This window comes from Anastrepha ludens, chromosome 5 (assembly GCF_028408465.1).
Source record: "Anastrepha ludens isolate Willacy chromosome 5, idAnaLude1.1, whole genome shotgun sequence".
NCBI classification, from domain to species: Eukaryota; Metazoa; Arthropoda; class Insecta; order Diptera; family Tephritidae; genus Anastrepha; species Anastrepha ludens.
The window spans coordinates 11,247,828-11,271,099 of record NC_071501.1 but is presented as its reverse complement, the minus strand read 5'-3'; the positions used below and the strand labels follow the sequence as shown (position 1 = coordinate 11,271,099).

The 23,272-nt window shown below is 36.2% G+C and overlaps 1 protein-coding gene across 7 annotated transcripts in view; it reads left to right on the top strand.

The window, feature by feature from the left end:
• LOC128864477 (probable phospholipid-transporting ATPase IIB) overlaps positions 1-23,272 on the top strand; it is a 96,118-nt gene that overhangs the window by 50,357 nt on the left and 22,489 nt on the right. Inside the window, exon 1 of one of the 7 annotated variants that reach the window (XM_054104156.1) lies at positions 16,733-17,186. The exons of the other annotated variants lie outside the window; for them this stretch is intronic. Within the exon in view, the coding sequence (XP_053960131.1) occupies positions 17,089-17,186 (98 nt within the window). The 5' untranslated portion in view covers positions 16,733-17,088. Of the gene's footprint in view, positions 1-16,732; positions 17,187-23,272 lie in introns of those variants that run through there. 7 annotated transcript variants of the gene reach the window in all.

Here is a 23,272-nt window from a genome sequence, read left to right as displayed (position 1 = left end):
ACAGTTTAAACTTTTGTCAGCAATCTCCTTCAGAGATGAAAATTATACCATATTCCAGACAGTTGTAACGAATTCTGCCTAGAGCAGGACAGTAGCAAATGAGGTGTTCTAACGTACCTCTTTCTTCTTCGCATAAGTTACACGCGTCGCTCTGGACCAATCCCAATTTAGCTTCCTGATATGGAGTGAGACAATGCCCCGTCAGTACTCCAACCAATATTTTACATTCCTTCCTTAGGAGTGATAAAATAAAGTTGGTTGTGTTCGTGTTGCATGCTCATAGCATTATTTTGGCAGCCTTGTGGGAGGACGAGGCTTCCCATGTAGACTGTGCTTCTAGAGTTAGTTCCTCGTCTACTTCCGTCTTCAGAACTGAGAGTGAGGGATTATGTATGTTCGATGTACTCATCCTGGGCAAGCGGCTACCTGCCTTAGCAAGCTCATCAACTCTCGCAATTCCCTTATACCCTGGTATCCAGTACATTGTGACCTGTCTACTCTCACAGAATTCGTCCATTTATGGATCTTCAGTTTTGTACACATTCCGAGCTAGTCATTACAGCCATTATTGCTTTAATAGCAGCTTGACTATCGATGAAGATGTTTGTGCAGGTGTAGTGGGGAGTAAATTCCCTTAAGAAATTATTTTTAGAAAGCACTGATCTGATTTGTAGCTCACTAAAGAGCACAGATGATTCTTCTGAGTTTGACTCACAACGGCTTTGATTTATCTGATAGGGCCAGTGAATTTGAAGCGAACAGCAACGAAAAATCAAATCAAAAATCATTAAGAAAACTCAAAATATTTGCCTTGTAGGATGAGAAATATGGCTTAAGATTTTGGAGAATTTTGAAAAAAAAAAATTGGTTGAAATCTGAAAACTGTTGTGAGGTGAAGAAATCTGTCAGAATTGTATTTAAGTAGCGCAGTAGCAGCGTTTAGTGGCAGCGTTTTAAAACTGAAACAGTTGCATTTTCCATGACAAATGAATTATCACACGAACAATTCGTTTGCTGTCGAAATCATCTGCATCCGAATTCTGTACACTACCCATTCTTGCCAGCCTACATTCACATACGTGACTTAATGCTTGTCTCCACATGTACATGTCTACGTCCTCTAGTGCGTATCTATTTTGGTCGTAAAAAATTAGCACAATAACAAAATCGTGGTAGCTGCTCTTGTTGTTAGCTCTCACTGAAGAATACCAAAATACTCGATTAAAGTGGAAAAATGAGCGTAGTTGAGAGACGTAATTCTAGTGAGATATGCGAGGTAAAAAAGAAGAGTTGTTAAAAGTTGAAGAGAAGTTAAAAGCGTGAAGTTTTGTAAATAAAAATGAAGAGTTTGGTTAGGACAATATAAACAAGGAAGTGAACGAAAATAGAATAGAAAGTTGTTTGTAAAAAAAATTAGACTCAAAAATGTAAACTAAAAATGTAAGGCTCAGCAGTTAATTTTGCCAAATTCATTGAGAGCCGAGTAGCGGTAACGCAACAAGCGCAACCTTCTGTGTTCTCTCAACGTGGTTAGCACCCATGCAGATGTTACACATTTTGTTATGTAGAATAAGGCTGCTACAAGAATAATAGATTACAAGATTGGGGAATCTATGAGAGTATTTCGGCTGTGACATAACAGTTTTAATTGTAAACAAGAAAGGAACGGCGGTAAATTCGCTCGTGAATAAAAATAAAAGTGAAAAGGCAAACAAATATCCATTATTATTTCGTCAGCAAATCAGCTGATTATGTCCAATTCACTGAGAGCGGGATATCTTCTGTATTCTCTCTACCGTGAAACTGTAAATTTACCAAGCATGATTGACTACCAGGTTTGGCCTTCGGATATCGTGAAACTAAGCGAGTATTTTTCGCTGCCTCGTCACTGGGAACTGGGCAGCAGATTTCTACCCGCTCATTTCACACGTATTCACACACTCCACCAATCAGGCGTTGTTCAGAGGACAACGAAGCAACAAAACGTAGGCTGTGTTGATTTTTTTCGCATATCACCAACACAATCTCAGTTTTTTTTTGAGCTATCACGACTCCACTTACGTCAACCGTCAGCCAATCAGCTGGTTCTTTCGAATTCACTGAGAGCCGGTTAACGGTCTGCTATTGGCCACACCTTATACATTTTTTCATCATGTAAATTTTCTTACGATCGAGTATATTTTGTGTGGTTTACTGGCTGTTCGGCTGAAGACCGTGCGGTCGGTTCGAACTTATAAGTGATTAGGACAAAGTCAGAGCACGACAATAACAACTTTCTCATACACACCAACTGCTGTCGAATACGGGTACTTTTTGTATACATATATACATATGTAATTGTAACTGCATATGTAGGTGGGTGGACACCCTGTGATTAGGCAGTTTAACTTCTGTTACGTGGTATTAGGCGTTCTGTTTCTTCCAACAACTCAAAGTTGTTTTAACTTCCATTGAAAATACCAAATGACGCATCTGATATGGTAGACGTGAAAGAACTATGTTGTTTTGACATTTTCACAACGAGCGTTAATTGTTTTACTTTTCTGTGAAACTCAAAAGATATTAGTCATTTTAGGCATGACCTAAATTAGATAAATAAATATGTATTTTTACGACTACTTGTGTATGTATTTATGTACAGCCACGTTTTACCTAACTACATCAAAGCAGTTCGTTACCGATTCACCGAGTCTTTGCATTTATTTTATTTTCATGAACTGCTTTAGTATTTCAGCAGGCGCAACCAAGGCGCTGAACCGATTTATGCTGTTGTGGCAACCACTTTTTTCATTCCCTTGTCAAGCCTTTGAGTGGAAAATTTTTTAGCCAGATTTGTTTAGTGAGGCTAAACAATCTAGCTAGGACTTAATAAAATAAGTTCATTTGTACTAAATCCTTACACATTCATAAGATTTAATGAGATACAATATAAAAACTTAATTACGTGGGTGAGCCGATAGACAATGCTTTTTGCCACCTACACAAAAACAAAAAAAAAACTGTAACGAAATTCACCCTTACACATTTTTCGTTTAGACATATTTCAGAAACTTACGTTGAATGCGGTTATTTGGTATTTGGGGTTTGGTATTGGTTTGGCCAGCGAAGTCAAGTATCTTGACCTTGTCCTGGATGCTAAATTTAGACAACCTCGTCCAAAATAACAAAGGCTCTCATGATTTGCAAACGTCTAGCAGGAAAATCCTGTAGCCCAATAATTCTGAGATGGATGTACATTATGATAATAAGACCAATGGAGACGTATGGAGCGATCGCTTGGGTATCGAGAGCCAGTCTCTCGACAGTGCGGGCAGCGCTAACTAAGCTTCAGCGCTTAGCATGCGTGTGCATCACTGGGGCGATGCTGACCTGCCCTACAGCTGCGTTGGGGGTAATGCTTGAGCTGATACCGACTCATATAGTTATGCAGCAATCAGCCATGCGTACAACGTTGGGAAAAGAACTGCTCAGGCTGCAGAGATGATATCACTAAAGTTAACAAATTCGAAAAGAAGTTCAGAATTTAACTGAACGATAAGTTAAACTGGAGTAGGCTTGCATTTGAAAAGAAACTTCAGGAGTGTACCCTGCGCTGGACCCCAGAAGGCATAGGCGCTGGAATTTACGGGCCCAGAACCAAGCGTTCTGTGCCGATGGGTAGTTTTCCAAGCATCTTCCAACCGGAGATATATGCCATCTGTCTATGTGCAGAGATAAAAATAAACAGAAATTTCCGGAATGAGCGAATTGCCATTCTGAGTGACAATCAGGCGGCACTTATGGCGCTAATCTACTAGGAATGCACAATCGCATCCGCCTAATTTAGGTCCCAGGATAAATGGGTATAACTGCGAACGAAATAGTGGGCGCATTGGCGAGAGAGGCTGCGGCCTGGCCTTTAATTGGACCCGAGCCCTTTCTTGCTATGCGACAACACACCATCAAGGAGAAGCTCAGAAGTGAAGAGTTGGGCTAAGGGATGTTTACTGACATCAAACTATGGGGCTACGTTAGGCGAAATCCTTACTGGGAGGGTACCACCAAAAGAGGGTTAAAAGACTATAATCCTCCCCAAGAATAAACTGAGAATGCTCACTGGCCGGGGGGCAGAGGTAGAGGGCACAAAAGATCATGAGGACGCTAGGGATATTATATTTTTGCTTAGAAGGTTGACTTCTGCAAGCACTGCTTCTGGGTGATGTTAGCCTTTATGGTTCCTCTTCAATACTAAGTAATTTTAGGCCTCTTTTTTTAAACATGTAAAACAACGAACAGTTGTAATTTCGAGGTTGTAAAAGACTTCGTCTATTTATGAACCAGCATTAACACCGATAACAATGTCAGCCTTGAAATCCAACGTAGAATCTCTCTTGCCAACAAGTGCTACTTTGGACTAAGTAGGTATCCTAACGTATGGCGCAGAAACTTGGACGATGACAACATCCGATGAAGCGTCGCTTGGAGTGTTTGAGAGAAAGATTCTGCGTAAGATTTTTGGACCTTTGCACGTGGGCAACGGCGAATATCGCAGGCGATGGAACGATGAGCTGTATGAGCTTTACGATGACATAGGCATAGCACAGCGAATAAAGATTCACCAGCGGCTACGTTGGCTGGGTCATGTCGTCCGAATGGATACAAACGCTCTGGCTCTGAAAGTATTCGATGCGGTACCAGCTGGTGGTAGCAGAGGAAGAGGAAGACCTCCTCTGCGTTGGAAAGATCAGGTGGAGAAGGACTTGGCTTCACTTGGTGTGTCTAATTTGCGCCGGTTAGCACGAGAAAGAAACGACTGGCGCGCTTTGTTACACTCGGCCAAAATCGCGTAAGCGGTTATCGCGCCAATTAAGAAGAAGAAGAAGAAAACAAATTATAAATCAAATGAGCCCTTTTGATGTTTATGCCAATATTTAACTCACATTCCCATGGTGAAAAGATTTTTACAGCTGTACTACCTAGCAGACCGTTATTCGGCCCTGAGCAAATTTGACAGATATGCCGACGTCATTCGTTTTGTATTTCACAAAATTTAGCTTTAGCTTAGTGAAATGCAAAACGAATGACGTAGAATTCAAAGTTTTCCCCTCAAAAAAAATTTTTTTTCACCATACCTAACGAGCAAATCTGGTATCTATCATCCTTGTCTCATTCCAGTACTTCTGATATTGTAGACTTGTTTTTCAACGTTAAGAAAACGATACTATTCTCTTTCATTGAATGATTGACGTCGTTATACTGTTTTAATTGAGCTGTTGGATTAATTTGGTAGCTAAACTGTTTTAGATCTCATCGCTTAAAAAACGTTGCTTTTCCTGACTTAACGCCACAAAAAAGGATCCGTACACGATGTGAACTGTGATACTCGTGTGATATTGGGCGGGAGGAGGGTAACCCTTTGTTTTGCTGTTATTTTTATAATAAAATATAAATTACTTTCTCAGCGTAATTTTTTTTTGTTCGCTACAGGAGGTCAAAAAATAGTACCTTTGTGGAATTTTAGAATTTTCCCATTTTTCCCGCCGTCGCTCGCAGCAGAACTCACGCGTAGCATTGCTGCGCTTACCAATTTTCACAAACCTGCATAAAATACTTAAATACATTTGAGCTGAGCGACGACCATAAAGTCAAGTCTTTTGTGATCTGCTCAAACCACTCGCAAGATGTCAAAAAAATAAGCGAAAACGTGCCTATCAAATATTTATAAGACAAATACAAAAAAAAAGGAAACAAAAATGTCAGCAAATGCCATTTACCTTTAGCGGCATTGTTTGGCATACCATTGCCTACCATAGCCAAGGTTCTTATATTTTTTGCTGCTGTATTTTATTGTTATTTTATCTCTTGTTTTTTTTTTCTGATTCTTTATGCCTTTTCTGCTTTTCACGGCTTTCATCGTAAAAAGGTTTCATTGACTCTTTGACTTTTCAAAACACTTCTGCCTGCCTTCCCGCGCTCCGCTTTTAAATTATCGACAAATCTGCTGACGTTGTCGGAAAGTTAATAGGCTGCCAACGTTGGTGCTCTCATTTCGTAAATGGAATATTTTTAGAATACATTTAATGCAAATGCAAGTACATCGACGCACACACATACACACCTACGTACATTCGTACTTCACCAGTTGTTAATGAATCGATGAGTTGGTCTATGAAATTCACGTGGCATCGTTAAAATACAACTTGTGACGTTATGAAAACGCAAAGGTGACGGACAAGTGGCAGTAATGATTTTTCATTTCTTTGATTCTCTTTGTGTGTGTGTGTGTATGTAATAATAACGATGAAGCAAAAGTGAAATTCTCTGAAGAATTGTAATTAAATTAAATCGCATTGGGCAATGTTTTGTTAATATTAGAGTTTAAGGGGGGGGTAGGGTTTAGCGCTAAAAAAAACACTTTTTTTTTGAATTTTTTACAGAAATATGGCTTAAGATACTTTAATAAAATCAGTTGCATGTTATTGTACATCTTTTCAATAAGTTTTTAAAAAATATTAATAATAAAATATTGACAAATAAGCCCATGACAGAGTTTTTTTGGAGATATGTTTTTCGAGAGGTGCTCTGCGGTGCCAATCGGCATTCGTCGTAGAATCATCTGAAACTAAAAAAGTCGAATTTTTCAGTTAAAGTATGACGTAATGCTACCCCCTACATTAATAAAAATTTTTTTTTTTCATTTTTGTAGTTTTGGTGGCAAAACAACGTAAAACGAGCATTTTTGGCGAAAAATTTCGCCATATTTGTAAGTGAAAAACAACCTTAAAAAAAAAAAAAATAAAAAAAAACAGTGTAGGGGGGAGGTATTTTTGATTTAGAAAACGTGTGCCAAATTTGAAAAGAATCGGTTGAATAGTTTCGGAGTTGTGATTGGCACCGACTTTTAAGAAGTCGTTTCGGGAAAAACGCGTTTGAAAAAATGACTCTGAGAAATTATCGATGCTCCGCATTCGAGGTAGAGTGCCTACAAAGGCTATAACTTTGAGAGTTCTGCTCCGATCCACTTAAAATTTTGACACAACATTCTTGAAATGATTTACTATAAGATGAGTGAAGAAAAAAAATTTCGATTTTGTGACCCTACCCCCCCCTTAAGAACCTCTTTTTTCAAAACTGCAACTATGTTGAAAAAATTCGGCGATCGTAAATTAGAATTTGGTACACCTGGCTACGACACAGACAGACGGTGGTTCACTGCAAGGAGTCATATTCTACAACCACTTCGGAGTTGTTATATCCATCTAACTGCGGAAGGCACTTTTAGCTTTTCTAGGGCTTGAGGCGCGCACTGGGTTGCTGACGCTTTTACGCAGATGTGAGTTTCCTTTGTGCTGAAATTCATAGGGTGGCATGGAAATGTTTCTGTTTGCGTCTTACGAATCGGCGACGAAATTGATGTTACTTTCTCCGCTTCGGAGTTGTTTTTGTTGTAGCAGTACAGCTTCGGAGTGTTTCGGGTGACTGCATCGACAAGCGCACGCATCGACAGACTTCGTGTTCACCTGCGCTTCTGCTTATAGGTCAGTAGTAAGTGATGTGGGACCAGTTACTTTTCTATAAGCCGTTATTCCCATGTGTTTCTAAGAAAAGTTTCACGCCTTTAGCGATAAAATTTTTTGATTTTTCATTAAAAGAGAAAGCAATCGTTTCGATGTATTCCATGTCTTTAGATTATAAAAGAGACGTTCTGCTCAATCAATTGCTTCATGAGGAGATCCGCGGGAAACGCATTGTCTGCGGAAAAATATCTTTTCTTTCGATTTGGTTTTTTCGTTGGAATAAGTAGCAAGCGCAGCACTCAGACAACATTAAGTCCATTGTCCTCGGGTTCGCTTTTCGATGTTCTTTAAATCTACCCGACCTCCGAAGAATTCTGAGTCGATCTTGTAGTGCCAAGTAGCCAAGATGTTCGCTTCTTAACACATCAGTGCCAAAGATCTCAAGCCTGATTCGAGCGAAGGCCGGGCACATGCATAGAAAGTGGTCCGCCGTCTCATCCTCCTCTCCATATGCTGGGCAGAGTGTACTGCCTGAGATGCCTACCTTTTCCATGTGCTTCGCCCATTGGAAGTGGTCCGTCATCAGGACAATCAGCTGCCTACAGTCCCTTCTGCTTAATAACAGGAGAATCTGTGACAGTCGGTCGGACATGAAAGGTAACAGCAGTTTTGTCCATCCATATCTAGAAAATATTATTGTTCTGTAAGCTTTAATCTGCCTCAGGTAAGCGCTTACTTTCACTTACAATGCCAAAAAGCAGAGAATTTACTTTTCCCATTGTCATCTGTCACGTATCAAACTCGTGGCGAATTCAAGATTTGAGTTGCGATTCGTGTCTCTTCCACTTCTGTCATTCAGTTGGATGTCAAGGTATTTAAAGTGGTATTTGTAAGGATTTGACAAATGTTTGCGCTTAAAATACACCAGCGGCACCAAACCCAAAAGTAAGCTTCAGTGGAAACGTTATATCAGGATAACATTTTCCATCCCCCCGCGCAACATCGATCTTTTTTGGTCGACCGCGGCCTCTGCTCCCTTGCGGGTTCCAGTCCAGTGTCATTCTCGTGATGCTATCTGGTGTTTTTCTCAATGTGTGACTACGGATGGGTTCCTCGTTCGTTAATCTCCACAGTGCGTCGTTACTGATGGTGTTCTCAGATGATGCGAAGGCATTTGTTGATGAAGGATTGTAGCCTCTGTGTGATGATGTTAGATACCAGCCATGTACGAGTATCAGTACAACAATACGGACTTCACGCATGAGCCGAATATTCGTAGTTTAGTGCGCATGGAGGAAGGCATAACTTGAAAACCTTTAAGCAGTTTTTCTCGAATTTTAATTCTTTTGGGGACTATCTTCTTCAAATTCCTATTATGTAAATACAGTTTCACACTAATAATCATTGTTAGAAAAAAAATCACACCCTGTGGCATCACCAGAAGTGACACCATTTTATGTGCCATAAATAAACATAAATCAAAGCAGCTCAGTTTTATAAGTTGCTTATCAAGCAGAAACACAACTTTCGACCAATGCAGCAAACTTAACAATGCTTCCTTTTGTTGTTGTATCGCGCAAAATCCCCAATTAAATTCTATGAACAAATGCTTCCAAGTTAATGAATTCTAGCAAATTACGATAAGCTGGCAATAAAGGTAGGAGAGAGGGGTTTACATTGAAAGGAAATATGCACAATATTTACGGAAGGCAAACAGATTGAACATTAAAAAGCGATTGATGCGAGAATTTCGCAGTTAAGTATTAAATGGATACACAAACAAATTAGAAGCGTCATTTGGCGACACAATAAAAAGGAGAAGTGTAATGGGGAAAATGTGGAATGTATAGTAAGCATAACTGTAATGAAAAATATGCATATTCCTCTTGGATTATTTTTACAAATAAACAAATACATGCAAAGTTTCATGCATTTTGGGTTGCATTTTTTACAACTATCAATATAATGTCGGACGAGTATTGATGTGGGTAGGAATGAAATGGCATATAATTAGAGCTATTCATAGGCAGAGGGTGTTTCGCAAATTAAAATTGTGTACTGTCTGAAATAATACCTTGAAGTGTGGTATTGTAATGGTAATTTTTCTCACTAAAGCATGAAATATTTACCATATACCATAAGTTTCAATTCATTCAAAAAATAGATCTGAGAAAATAAATTTTTCTATATCATAATAATATATAATATAAGCTTTTCATTTGAATCCATGCGAATCAATGAAAGTTGTGAAGTGATCTCAACGGTACTCAAATCATTAATATTTTCTGGAAAATATGTCCACATTATTTATGGGGGGAAGTACCTTTAGAGAGCCGAAAAAAACCAGTTTTTCGTGATTTATTTTTGGGAAAATGAAAACAGTGCACATGAAATTAATATGATATATATTTAGGGCAATGCTCCAAGAAGAAAAAAGCGTATTTAACATTATTATAAATAAGCAATTAATTGAGTTATGGCGGTTCACGTAAATCGTGTCGCCGCTGACATCGAATTCGGCGAAAGCGATCCTGACCGCAACTTTCATCTGAAATCATAAAATCAAACATTATTTTACTCAGGAGGGTTTTTTATCCTAGATAGACTACAATCTCTAGCAAATTCGAAGATTAACCATTAAAATGAGGATTCAAAAAAAACTTTTGGTTTTTTTTGCAAAAATTTTCAAACATTTTTGTGTTAAAAAGTATCTAAAAATTATTTTTCCTTTTCGTCCGTAGTCTACCTAGAGTAGCTTTTTATGCCCTTTAAAATGAAACCTTGATGAAGAAAATTGGTTCAATACTTTTTCCGTAATCACTTACGCCAATTTGAAAAACATGGTTTCGAGAAAACGCCGTTTAAAGTTCGCGGTCAAGGAAAAAGAAACATACCGAAGTTGGACGCTAATCAGCACCACCAGGCTCATAGAGCAAACCCTCAGCTTCCTCAAAATATTCGTTTTCGGCGAGTTCTGCCTCCCTACGAGCACTGCGGGCCTCCTTCGTGCAGTCGCTGTGACGTCGGTCTGCGCGCGCCAGTCTAACGTCGTCCATCTGATCGGCGAACATCTTGCACTGATGCCCAAGTATTTAGAGTTGGCCCCGAATTTATTTCTCTCCGACCACATGAACATGAAACAACAATCTTAAAACCCAAACATCTTTGTCCACATTCCGCGAATTTCACTTCTTTTTTACAATTTGCGCAGATAAGAATGTCCGAGAGCGCGCCAAAAACTGTCAAAAATTCGATTATTCTGTACGTGTGAAGCACATTCACAATCACAGATTCTGCACTTGAACTTGTAATTTTTTTTCGAGCAGAACTTGCATTCGGATCGTCCTTAACGTTTTTCGTAAATCGATTTCCATAAAATTTACGTTTTCTCGAAATCGAACTACGCGTCGCGGAGTCTTTTTTGCCTTTGGGATACATCTTTACTCCCCAAGAGTCGAGGCAACACTGAAACTAGCCCGAGAAACTGACGAAAAAGATGCGTGAAGAAGAAAGGGAAGGGAGAAGAGTATTTTAAGAATGTAAGTTTAGTGTAAAGAAATGCGACTTGGAAAATAAAACAACACGGTATTCCGGATTACGCGCGCAACGGGGATCCTTGACGCCAGGCGCGCTCGGTCGGCTCGGCGCGCGCCACTTTCAAGTGGCATATCTTCCATAATTTTCAAGATCGGCTTTTGAAATTTTGCAATAATATTCTTAGAGCATATACCTATCGGTTAAGACAATAAAAAAAAAATCGATTTTTTGAAACGTCTAAAGGTACTTCCCCCCTTATGTGCGCGCATTTTATCGCATTTGCTTAAAATAATATACCTTGAAGTGTGGTATTGTAATGGTAATTTTTCTCACTAAAGCATGAAATATTTACCATATACCATAAGTTTCAATTCATTCAAAAAATAGATCTGAGAAAATAAATTTTTCTATATCATAATAATATATAATATAAGCTTTTCATTTGAATCCATGCGAATCAATGAAAGTTGTGAAGTGATCTCAACGGTACTCAAATCATTAATATTTTCTGGAAAATATGTCCACATTATTTATGGGGGGAAGTACCTTTAGAGAGCCGAAAAAAACCAGTTTTTCGTGATTTATTTTTGGGAAAATGAAAACAGTGCACATGAAATTAATATGATATATATTTAGGGCAATGCTCCAAGAAGAAAAAAGCGTATTTAACATTATTATAAATAAGCAATTAATTGAGTTATGGCGGTTCACGTAAATCGTGTCGCCGCTGACATCGAATTCGGCGAAAGCGATCCTGACCGCAACTTTCATCTGAAATCATAAAATCAAACATTATTTTACTCAGGAGGGTTTTTTATCCTAGATAGACTACAATCTCTAGCAAATTCGAAGATTAACCATTAAAATGAGGCTTCAAAAAAAACTTTTGGTTTTTTTTGCAAAAATTTTCAAACATTTTTGTGTTAAAAAGTATCTAAAAATTATTTTTCCTTTTCGTCCGTAGTCTACCTAGAGTAGCTTTTTATGCCCTTTAAAATGAAACCTTGATGAAGAAAATTGGTTCAATACTTTTTCCGTAATCACTTACGCCAATTTGAAAAACATGGTTTCGAGAAAACGCCGTTTAAAGTTCGCGGTCAAGGAAAAAGAAACATACCGAAGTTGGACGCTAATCAGCACCACCAGGCTCATAGAGCAAACCCTCAGCTTCCTCAAAATATTCGTTTTCGGCGAGTTCTGCCTCCCTACGAGCACTGCGGGCCTCCTTCGTGCAGTCGCTGTGACGTCGGTCTGCGCGCGCCAGTCTAACGTCGTCCATCTGATCGGCGAACATCTTGCACTGATGCCCAAGTATTTAGAGTTGGCCCCGAATTTATTTCTCTCCGACCACATGAACATGAAACAACAATCTTAAAACCCAAACATCTTTGTCCACATTCCGCGAATTTCACTTCTTTTTTACAATTTGCGCAGATAAGAATGTCCGAGAGCGCGCCAAAAACTGTCAAAAATTCGATTATTCTGTACGTGTGAAGCACATTCACAATCACAGATTCTGCACTTGAACTTGTAATTTTTTTTCGAGCAGAACTTGCATTCGGATCGTCCTTAACGTTTTTCGTAAATCGATTTCCATAAAATTTACGTTTTCTCGAAATCGAACTACGCGTCGCGGAGTCTTTTTTGCCTTTGGGATACATCTTTACTCCCCAAGAGTCGAGGCAACACTGAAACTAGCCCGAGAAACTGACGAAAAAGATGCGTGAAGAAGAAAGGGAAGGGAGAAGAGTATTTTAAGAATGTAAGTTTAGTGTAAAGAAATGCGACTTGGAAAATAAAACAACACGGTATTCCGGATTACGCGCGCAACGGGGATCCTTGACGCCAGGCGCGCTCGGTCGGCTCGGCGCGCGCCACTTTCAAGTGGCATATCTTCCATAATTTTCAAGATCGGCTTTTGAAATTTTGCAATAATATTCTTAGAGCATATACCTATCGGTTAAGACAATAAAAAAAAAAATCGATTTTTTGAAACGTCTAAAGGTACTTCCCCCCTTATGTGCGCGCATTTTATCGCATTTGCTTAAAATAATATACCACTTACAAAAAAAAACCTCTAACTCAATGTTCTTTTTCTGAAATAAGTAAAGTCCCGAAAAATCTATGATTTCAAGGGAACAAAAAATACTAGTTTTTTTTAGTTATTTAAGAAAATGTATTTATTTTTTCGCTATTTGAGCGCACGCCGATCTATTGGCTACTACTATTTTATCAATAACATCTCCTGCCACAAATATAGTTACAAAATATTTTGAGAGTTTTTAATGTATAATAAAAAAGGACACGAAAAATATTGGTCGGGCGAAAATCGTTATAACATCAAATTTATACATATAAGATATCAAGACAATTTTTTTTCTTTATTAAGCGTACTATGTTACGGTTATATACAGTTAGAAGGCCGAAAAAAAGCGAATTTTCCAGAATTTTTTTGTGATAAAACTTTTAAATTTTTTGATCTATTAATCATTTATTACTAAAAAATCTATTAAGTACTGAAAAATATATTATATTTAAGAAGCTCGTGATTTGAGACTAATCGGTTTAACCGTTTTCGAGTAATGTTGGTCACCGACTTTGAAAACACCATTTTGAGAAAAACGCGCTGCCGCTCGGCCTTTGCGTATAACTTCGAAAATATTCACCGGAACGATATTAAATTTTCTGTTTGTATTCTTAAATATATGTACATTAAGAAAAATAAAATCGACTTTTTGAAAATTCTAACTGTATATAACCCCTTAAACAAAAAATTCCTATCAGCTCTCTTTGTTATAAACAAAATGGCGCAATTTAGATATGACTCCTCTTATTAGACGATGGTCATCAGTTTTTGTTACGGTATCTGCTGCTCTCTGCCAATTCACTTTAAACTGCTACTCTTAATTTTTTTTTTTTTTTAATTTTTAGCAATTTTCTTTCAACAATTGCTTGATATTTTCCAATGCAATTTTGGACAGTGTTTTCCTGTTTTCCTGTGCACAATATTTACCCCGTGATTTTCATACCAGTTCATAGCATGACGGCTATAATAATATGAAGCTCGATCGGACCTGAACAGAACTGAGCCTTTACGTTCTTTTATGAATGACAGCAAACACTTTTGCAAACACTCCTTCTTATAAATTTCTTGATTTATAATGCCCCTGGCATTACCAACATTTTGCTTTTCATACGCACTGGCAGATGGCTGGGTAAGCCAAGCATTTTTTACTGCACTTGTCCAATACTTTTAGCTTAAAGGCTCCTGTGACTCCTCCTCTCTTCGTTACAGTATTACGATGTCTTACTAATGACCTCAGCATCACACAACTAAAACACAACTAATATGGCTTCCAAAGAGTTTGCTTTGAGGTTAATAATTCTGATTTATCATAGACAAATTTCGAATTTTATTGGATTTTTTATTAAGGTAGTAGTCTGGTCAAATACTCATTTTTTATAGATATTTGTAAGGATTTTTTTTTTTAAGAAAATAAAATGCGATCGTTTTGATTTTATAGTATATTTTATTTTGAGAGAAGTTTTTTTAGAATATATAATAAATAAAATTCTTTATACATCTTTATTTTTTTGCGTTTAATATTAAAAGAAAGATAGTATCTTATTATTGGCATCAAATAGTATACAAAAACAAGTATTTTTTTTACATATTTTTTGTAGTAAGGTGCCAACAAAGCGTCTTAAAAAAAGATTGGAGACAAAATGGCGGACTTTTTCAAAAGTCTGCCATTTTGTTATTTTTCAAAAAAAATGTTGAAAATTTTGTCACATCTGCCAGAATGACAAGCCTATAGAATAATAATCAGTTTAACTTCTCTGTTTCAAATGTCCTAAAAAGCCAAAATCCTGTTGACAAGCCACCTATCTTTTTTTAAGACGCTTACTTTGGTGCCACACTACTATATTACAAAAAAATATGTCGAAAACAAAAATTTTTGTTGTTGTTTTTGTTTTACTATTTAATGTCAGTAATAACATATTATACTAAAACATCAAAACGATCGCATTGTATGTTCTTTAAACAAAAATTCCTAAAAATATCTATAAAAAATGAGTATTCGACCAGACAACCAACTACACGCGAAACGCAGGTTTTATGATATGGACTTTTGCTAACAACATCCAGATGGAAGCTTCACAAATTTCTCACAAAAAACACTTTTTTGTGTGTGTATTTATGCATTCACCACAGTCACCATTAGCTTTTGTAGTTTTGGTATCGCATATAAGATAAGTGAAACTATTGCAAAAATCGCTGCCGATAGTAATTAAGCGAATTGAATCGTTATTTAATTCAAGAATCTCTAGAATATTAAAACAGGCAATGCAAACGGATTCTCCGCCCTGGCAATTTTTGGTATAGTATATTTTCTGTAGCATATTGTATAGGCGTTAAGGATGTGGGAGGAGAGGCTGAGAAGCATTGCCCATACCATTACCACTTATTTTTATCGACGAAAAACGCTCAGTTTCCTCTTTGGGTCAGATGAAGAATATTCTTTTTGATGCCGCAGTTGAGATTACTTTGAATAACACATTTTCTACCGTTTAAGAATATCCGTACATTTTTTATGTAAAAAAAAATCCAGTTTGATGGGTTAACGCCCCCTTATTCGTTTTCACTTAAGGCTTAAAAATAAGAAAATAGGAAGAAATCAAATATTTCCTTTATTTCTAAGCTAAATTGCATCAATATCTTTTTTGAAAAATGTTACCTTTCATTCATCTATTGCTATTTTTAACTTGTATTTGATTTGTATTCAATTTGATTTTCACACATCACTGGACCCATGAAATTCGTTTATCTTCACGCTGATGTGAATATTAACAGGTTTCCTTACATACATACATTCTTGATTATTATACAGGGTGTTTTGTTCTCAATTAGAAAAACTTTAAGTTTACATTCTGATCGCCCCAGAAATGGCAGCCATATTTATTTGAATCTTGGCTCATTACGGAGGAATGTCTAAACGAATTCTATAGAGCTAGAAGTCTTATTATACGTTCACATATAAGTAGATGATCTACTTTTTCGTGCTTAACTCCTAATCGGTAATTAAAAAGCGAGATTTCTCATACAAAATTTCTCTCCCAAAATCTGAGATTATAAAACAATCCTAGATAATAACCATACTTTTTGACATACAACCCTGTGTTTTCTAAATATTAAATATTACAAATATTTAAATTACAGTGCTTGATACAAAAGCAAAAAGCTTCATCGTCTCGAATTAGCATCTCACAATTTATTGTTTACCGCACCCTATCGCCCATACTCTCTCTTATGTTTGTTGCTAGCCGTACTGCGTTCTCTTGAAACAGCTGATTTCAGCGGAAAGTAATTTGCTTACGAAACACGTAAGCAAAGCAAAAGTCAAATAAAAATAAGAAACCAAAGGGAAGGAAGCAAAACAAAATGCGCGAACTAGGCAACAGAAAAAGAGGACTACAAGATAAACAACAAAAACACAAAAAACAGATGACTAACAAAAGCAACGACGTAAAAGCAGTGCTGCCACCACATCCCAGATGCCAATAGAAGCAGTTAGCAGTGTTCTCCCTCACACTTTACTGACAGACGCTGCTAACGAACGCAATAAAGCAAATCGTTTCAACACACTCACTCTCATCGGCTACTCCATTGGGCTTATCGATTTTCATTGTATTTTTTCGTATGTGCGATAGTGTGCATTGAAATTTTTGTATTCTGACGGCAGCCAGTTCACAGGAAAAGTTTCAATTCATTCAAATACGAAATTTAATGTAATTGCCTAAATACCGAGCTATAAATGGTGTAAAATTAGTTTTAATAAAATACGATAAAAAAATATTGTGTGAATTTGAAAACTCAGCAAATTGCTGTGCGTAGAAGTAAGCGATGTAACTACATAAAGTGAGATCTTGTTTTTCACATTCAAATTGTGCTACATAAGTGAAAACCACGCTGAAGCGAATAACAAAGAACACAACAGACAAGTTTTAAGTTGGAATTGCAAAAGTGTATTCGTTTAAATTAACTAATTTCATAATGGATGACGCCTCGCAAAGTTCTGCAACTACGCCGATGGCGGCTCGAGAGAACATTCCGTTAATAAATCGTCCCAGACGCCGTTGGTATTCATTCAGGTGAATCATTCATACAGATAATCAAATGTGGCTATTTTATTTAATGGACGGTGGGTGTTTTTTGTTTGTTTGCGATTTAGCACTGAAATTGTCCAAAGATGGGTCAGATTAACTATGATATTTGGCATGGGGAAAACGATATAAATTCGCTTATTTAAAATTGTCACCAGGTTTTTGCAACAATGCAAGCGATGAATGCATATATTGACGTGTGTATGTGTGTGCGTGTGGTGCTCCACTGGTGTTGGCTACAGCTCCACATTTGCGCTGAATACAGTGAAAAGTGGTTAAAATTGTAGTTTTCGTTAATGAAGAGCTTGCCGTTTTTGGAGAAAGCTACTGTCAGCATATACTAGCAAAAATGATTAATTAACCTATTAACATACATATTTATGTATGTATATGTATTATATTAGACAAAAGTGATGTATCTGCGTCGCTTTGCTTGACAATCCGATATCCTGTGTCTATCAAAATTGAAGATCAGATACGCCATCTGGGAATATGCGTTTGTAAATAGTTTCAGTTCAATGTAATGAGAAATACCTTTTATGGCATGTACCCATCTTAACCAAACGTTTTCCACTTGTGTCCGCAAATCATTCTTAACACATCACAGTGAATTCTGTCAGCCCTAACGCGCACGAATTGGTTACGTGTAGCTGCTATTCACCAATACAAAAAAGGTAGCACAACAATAACAACGAAGTTATTTTGTTATTCTTAATAAATCTCGTTTTTTCTGAGGTTTGTGTAAAAGTACGTTCACATATGCATTAATTACCAATAAATCCACAAAATTAATCTACGCGTTCACATATGGCAGATTGACAATCAGCTGTCAAGACTGTTTTGAAAAGCGTTTCCACGACAGTCGGTTCTACGTTACCGAAACGACCCGGATTTATATGTGGCCAAGGACTGTCACCCCAGCAGCATTCTCCGTATGTAAGTACTGCTACAACAACAACAACAACAACAACAACTGTTTTGAAAGGTTCTTCTTCATAGAAATTGCTTTGGTGGAATATTTTGGAGTTAACAATATGAAGAAAAGACAAGAAGAAAGGGGTAGCTAATTTAATTGCGCAAATGATTACTAGTAATAAACAGTTGGAGGAAATCCGTAAACGACGTTTATTGAGTTTTCAAAAAATTATGGCAGCAATAAGCATTCGAAATTCGGTATTGCATTTTATAATAAGTAATATGAGGACACACGCTTTTGTTGTTATATGAATGCATAGTTAATAATACCAGACAAACATTTTACTAGAATTATGTCTACAAACCTATTTTCTTTGCCTGCATAAATTTTATTTAGTTTTTACTTTGACGTTTTTCTTTCTTTTTTTCGTATGTCAAAAAGTATGGTTACAATCTAGGATTATTTTATAATCCCAGATTTCGAGAGAGAAATCGCTTTTTAACTACGGATTAGGAGTTAAACACGAAAAAGTGGATCATCTATGGTACTAACATGTGAACGTATTATACGTTTATTTTGATTTACTGTCGTGTAAATTTGAAAGCAATTGGTTTAGGCGAGAATAAATGGATGAGTAAACAGGCAGATTTATTAAAAGTATGTATGTATGTATCTACATAAATGAAAGTCATAGTTTCTTTACACTAATTTATGCGTGTGATGATTCGCTATCTCGGCAGATTTTTATTATATTTGTATCTGTCTTGATTTCGCTAGGAACTTTTATAAAGTGTTTTAGATAACAGACGCGAGCTTATTGTTTACATTCTTAATTAACTGAATCTTTGTATGAAATATAAATATATTAAATTTGCCTGAGTACGACAGCCATTTTTATAGTTGACGCTATTTCATATTTACAACCTACGTATTCTTGGTGTTGCTAAACGAGTCGTTTGATGTGGAAAGTAATCTATCAAACTAAAGAAATAAGAAAAGTAACGAAGATCAATCACTAATGAAATTACCTACTACATATATTAGGTCTGTTCATGAAGCAAATAATTTGTAATAATTCAAGTTTTGATGCTCATGAAGCAAATAATTTGCAAAGTAGGGGAAAGTGAGAGAGCGAAATGTCATTTCCTTTTGAGCGGAAGTTGCAAGTTTTTACTGGATAAATTTTTGCTCGTAAGAATTTGCAAGTGACAAAAACCGCTGATCGCAAAGTAAAAATACAAAATAGTTCAAAAAAACTAAAAAACACGCATTTATTGCTAATTGAACTAAAAAGTAGAAAAAAAATTTTAATGACAAAGGGACCTATAATGAAGTAATATCAAATTGAACGATCAGTCATAGTCAACTACCTCAGAACAGAATTATAACAAAAATTAAGATACAAATAGAGTAATTCAAATTAGAGTTAAAAGCGTGGGATGCTTGATATACTAAATATTACAATCATTCTATTGGCAACTACCTATGTACAGAGGGTTATGAAAGTGAAGCAAAATGCATCCCACGCTTTTAACTCTAATTTGAATTACTCTATTTGTATCTTAATTTTTGTTATAATTCTGTTCTGAGGTAGTTGACTATGACTGATCGTTCGATTTGCTATTACTTCATTATAGGTCCCTTTGTCATTAAAATTTATTTTCTACTTTTTAGTTCAATTAGCAATAAAAGCGTGTTTTTTAGTTTTTTTTTAACTATTTTTTATTTTTAGTATATAATATAATATGTAGGTGTTTACGAGTAATGTACTATTACACAACCGCACACTAAATACTAACCTAAATGGTGATGTGGAAACTAAAAATTCCCAATTTTTGTTTAAAAAAAATACCCAATTCATGTTTCTACCGGTATGGCAATATTAGCAAATGTTATAAAAAATGCACATTTTTCAGCGCTGTCACGAGAAAAAGAGTTTCCCCATCTAGTCATCTATGTTGTGTGTTCCGAGTCGATCAGATTTTTAGAAGCCAGTGAAAATTAAGCTCAAAGATTCCGTTACAGTCATTCATACATACATACATACATACATACATACATACATACATACATACATACAACCCGACCTAATAAAAGTGTGTTAAGGCCGGGGGGCCAATTAGATGTCCTAAATTCAGTAGTTTTCGCGAAGCGTTGTAGGATGAGAAAAAAAACAATTAGCCAAATGAAGTTTTGGGGATAGTTTAATATATATTTGAACTAAAAAAAAAATTTGTACAATCTCCAACAATATATTGTAAGCCGAGTTATCAATAGATTCCCAGAGCGCCTTGCCACTGAAGTATCCAACTTCTGTACAAGATACAACTTGCAATTTTCATCTGAAAACAAAAAAAAAAGATTATTAATTTTGATGTAATTATCTTCGATGTGAACTAAGAAAATTGGGAGAAACACGTAAAATTCGAATTTTTGGGGAAGGTAGAAAAAAAAAGTGATTTTTCAAGGAAAAAAAAAACTCTTCAACTGGGTAAAAAAGGCGCTTACAAAAAGTTTTTGGATGCTTTTTTTAGTTCACATAGAAGAGAAAACAATACTGAAGATAACGCATTTTGAATGAAATGGATAGCTCGTTTAGTTTTTTTGCAATCGTGTACATAAATTAGGTAAAATCGTGAAAATGAAAAGCCGAGAAAACGCGCTTCAAACTACAACAATAAGCGCACGGTTGCTCGACGCCGTACTACGCTCGGCTCTGTAGCTCTGCAAATACTTGGAATTTAACTCTGAAAATTTGTGTCTCATGTTCTTGAATATCTAAGCTATTGATTTCAGGAAAAAAAAAAATCGATTTTTTTGACCTTTTAATTGGCCCGCCGGCCTTAATAAAAACATTAAAATTTGCAAATTGAGTCAAAGTTCAAAATTAAAATAAAAATGGGGAATTTAATTTATACTTTAGATAACATTTTTCAAGGGGGAACGCCACTGTGAAAATTCAAAAAAATAGACTTTGTTTTGCATAAATTGTTGGTATAACTACGCAAGAAAATGTGGTAAAAATTTTAAAGCGAAATTCACTTTATTCCCGCTTCTATGTGCACTTAAGTGAGCGCCCGTCGGTTCGGCCCCGTAGCGCTTACGACTCGATGCTTTATTTCAAACGCGTTTTTCTCGAAACGACTTTTTTAGATACGGAGGCAACGATTTCTCGAAGACTAATGAACCGATTTTGATTTACTTTTTTTTTCAAAAGTTTTGTTATCGCATTGGCTATCGTTGTACGTAGCTGATTTTCAAAATTTTGAAAATAACTATTTTTTTGGGCCTGTTGAAAATCCATCTTTTGCGCAGTTTTCCCCTTTTTCTCGGCTTTTTCTTTACTTTCCCTTGTTACTTGCTTTCCATTCTTATGACGCGTCCTATGACGTGTGTTATCCTCTGTGATTAACTCAACTTGACTATATTTTCTCCGCTCATTAGACTGAGCAGTTCTGAGTTGCTTCGCATCATGTACTCGCCTCCCCTATTTCGCTACGGGTCGGAATTAGGCCGACAATTTTGGGCAGTATTCGCCTTTTGACTACTTTTAGTAACTTTTCTACTAAATTCGTCATGCACCATATTTAAGATATACACGTTTATAATTACGATTTTCGTTTCTACTGCGATTTAATATTGAAGGTACTAAGTAATTTAATGCTGTAGCATTTTTATGGTCTCCCATTTCCAAATTTTTTGGTTAAAATTTTTATTTTAAATTCTTATTAGGGAGTAATATATTGTATGCGATTTAACAAAAATTGATTTCTAGCCTTTCTAAATTAAGGTAAATGAATGTTTTATGCTATTGCAGCAACCGTGTGTTCTAAATTGATTTAATTCCCTACAATTCTTCCAAATATTTGTGTTACTTTGTTAACCAATCGCTCTTAGTTTGTCGTTTATTTGTATATTCCGCTATAGTATGACATCATTTATCGCAAGTTTAAAATTTCAATGGCTGCTGTTGAGCTCAACAAAGACAATTACACTAAACGACCTGAATTTTCATCCCGAGTGCAAAAGATTCAAAACGGAGTCAAATATAAAGAAATCGAAAGTGAACCCTCCGTTCGACACCTTTTGTAAAACCTTCGGTTGGGCATACGGGCCTAACTTTTTTTCGTCCTGATCGAGGATTTTTTTAAAAAGTTTTATCCATAAATCGATAGAAAATTAGATTTTAGGAAGCTGCAGTTGTTAGCTATAATGGAAATATGAAAAATTCACGTCCAAAGTCGAAAAAGTCTGGCCAGAATCGATTGACATGCTAGTCATCTTAAGGGGGAGGCTTAAAAAAATCGATTTTTTCGTGGTTTTTTTTGGGAAGGAAAGAAATATTCGATTGAAACAAAACTTTCAGGTTTTATTGTTATATATTTCAACAGTCTTATCAAATTTTTCATTAAAATATATGTTATGTTATGCCTGGTACAAGCAGCCCGAAGCGCCTCGAGTGTGCATGTGTCATGCGGCGGGCAAAATGAAGGTCGCAATTTTCATCTGAAACCAAAAACCCAAAAAAATGTTTATTTTAGTATAGTATAGCTTCTAGTTAAACCAAGAAAATTAAACAAAAAGTGAGAAATTCAACAATTCTTCGCTAATTAAAAAAAAAAAAAATTTTTTTTGGAAAAACAAATTCAATTGAGATTGTGTAAAAAGTGGGTTAATCATAACTTTCTTAACGTTTTTTAGGTTCAACTAGAAGAGAATTTAATTCCGAATACAATCAATGTAATCTCGTTTCGATAGGACGTTTAACTTTTTCCCTATCTTTTCCGCCAATTAGGAAAAATCGTAAAAATAAAAAACCGAGAAATCGCACTTCGAGCGATCCGGCCGCTCGTATACCTGCTCGACGCTTGCTCACAATTTCTTCTTTAACTCCGAAAATATATTGAATTTGCTTCTGAAATTTTGAGGACACATTCTTGGATAGTTTGGGAAGACATTTATGCAAAAAAAAAAAAAAAAATTTTTTTGAAGCTTCTAAAGCAGGCTCCCCCATTAATAACAGAAAAAATTTTTATGGTTCGGATATCGAATTGGTTAACAAAAGTAGCGGTGGTTAGGAATCGGGTTTTTTGTTGCCTAGTGTTGCTTGCTATTTATTGCCTCAGCAAGTATTGTTATTTGTTATTGTTTATTCATA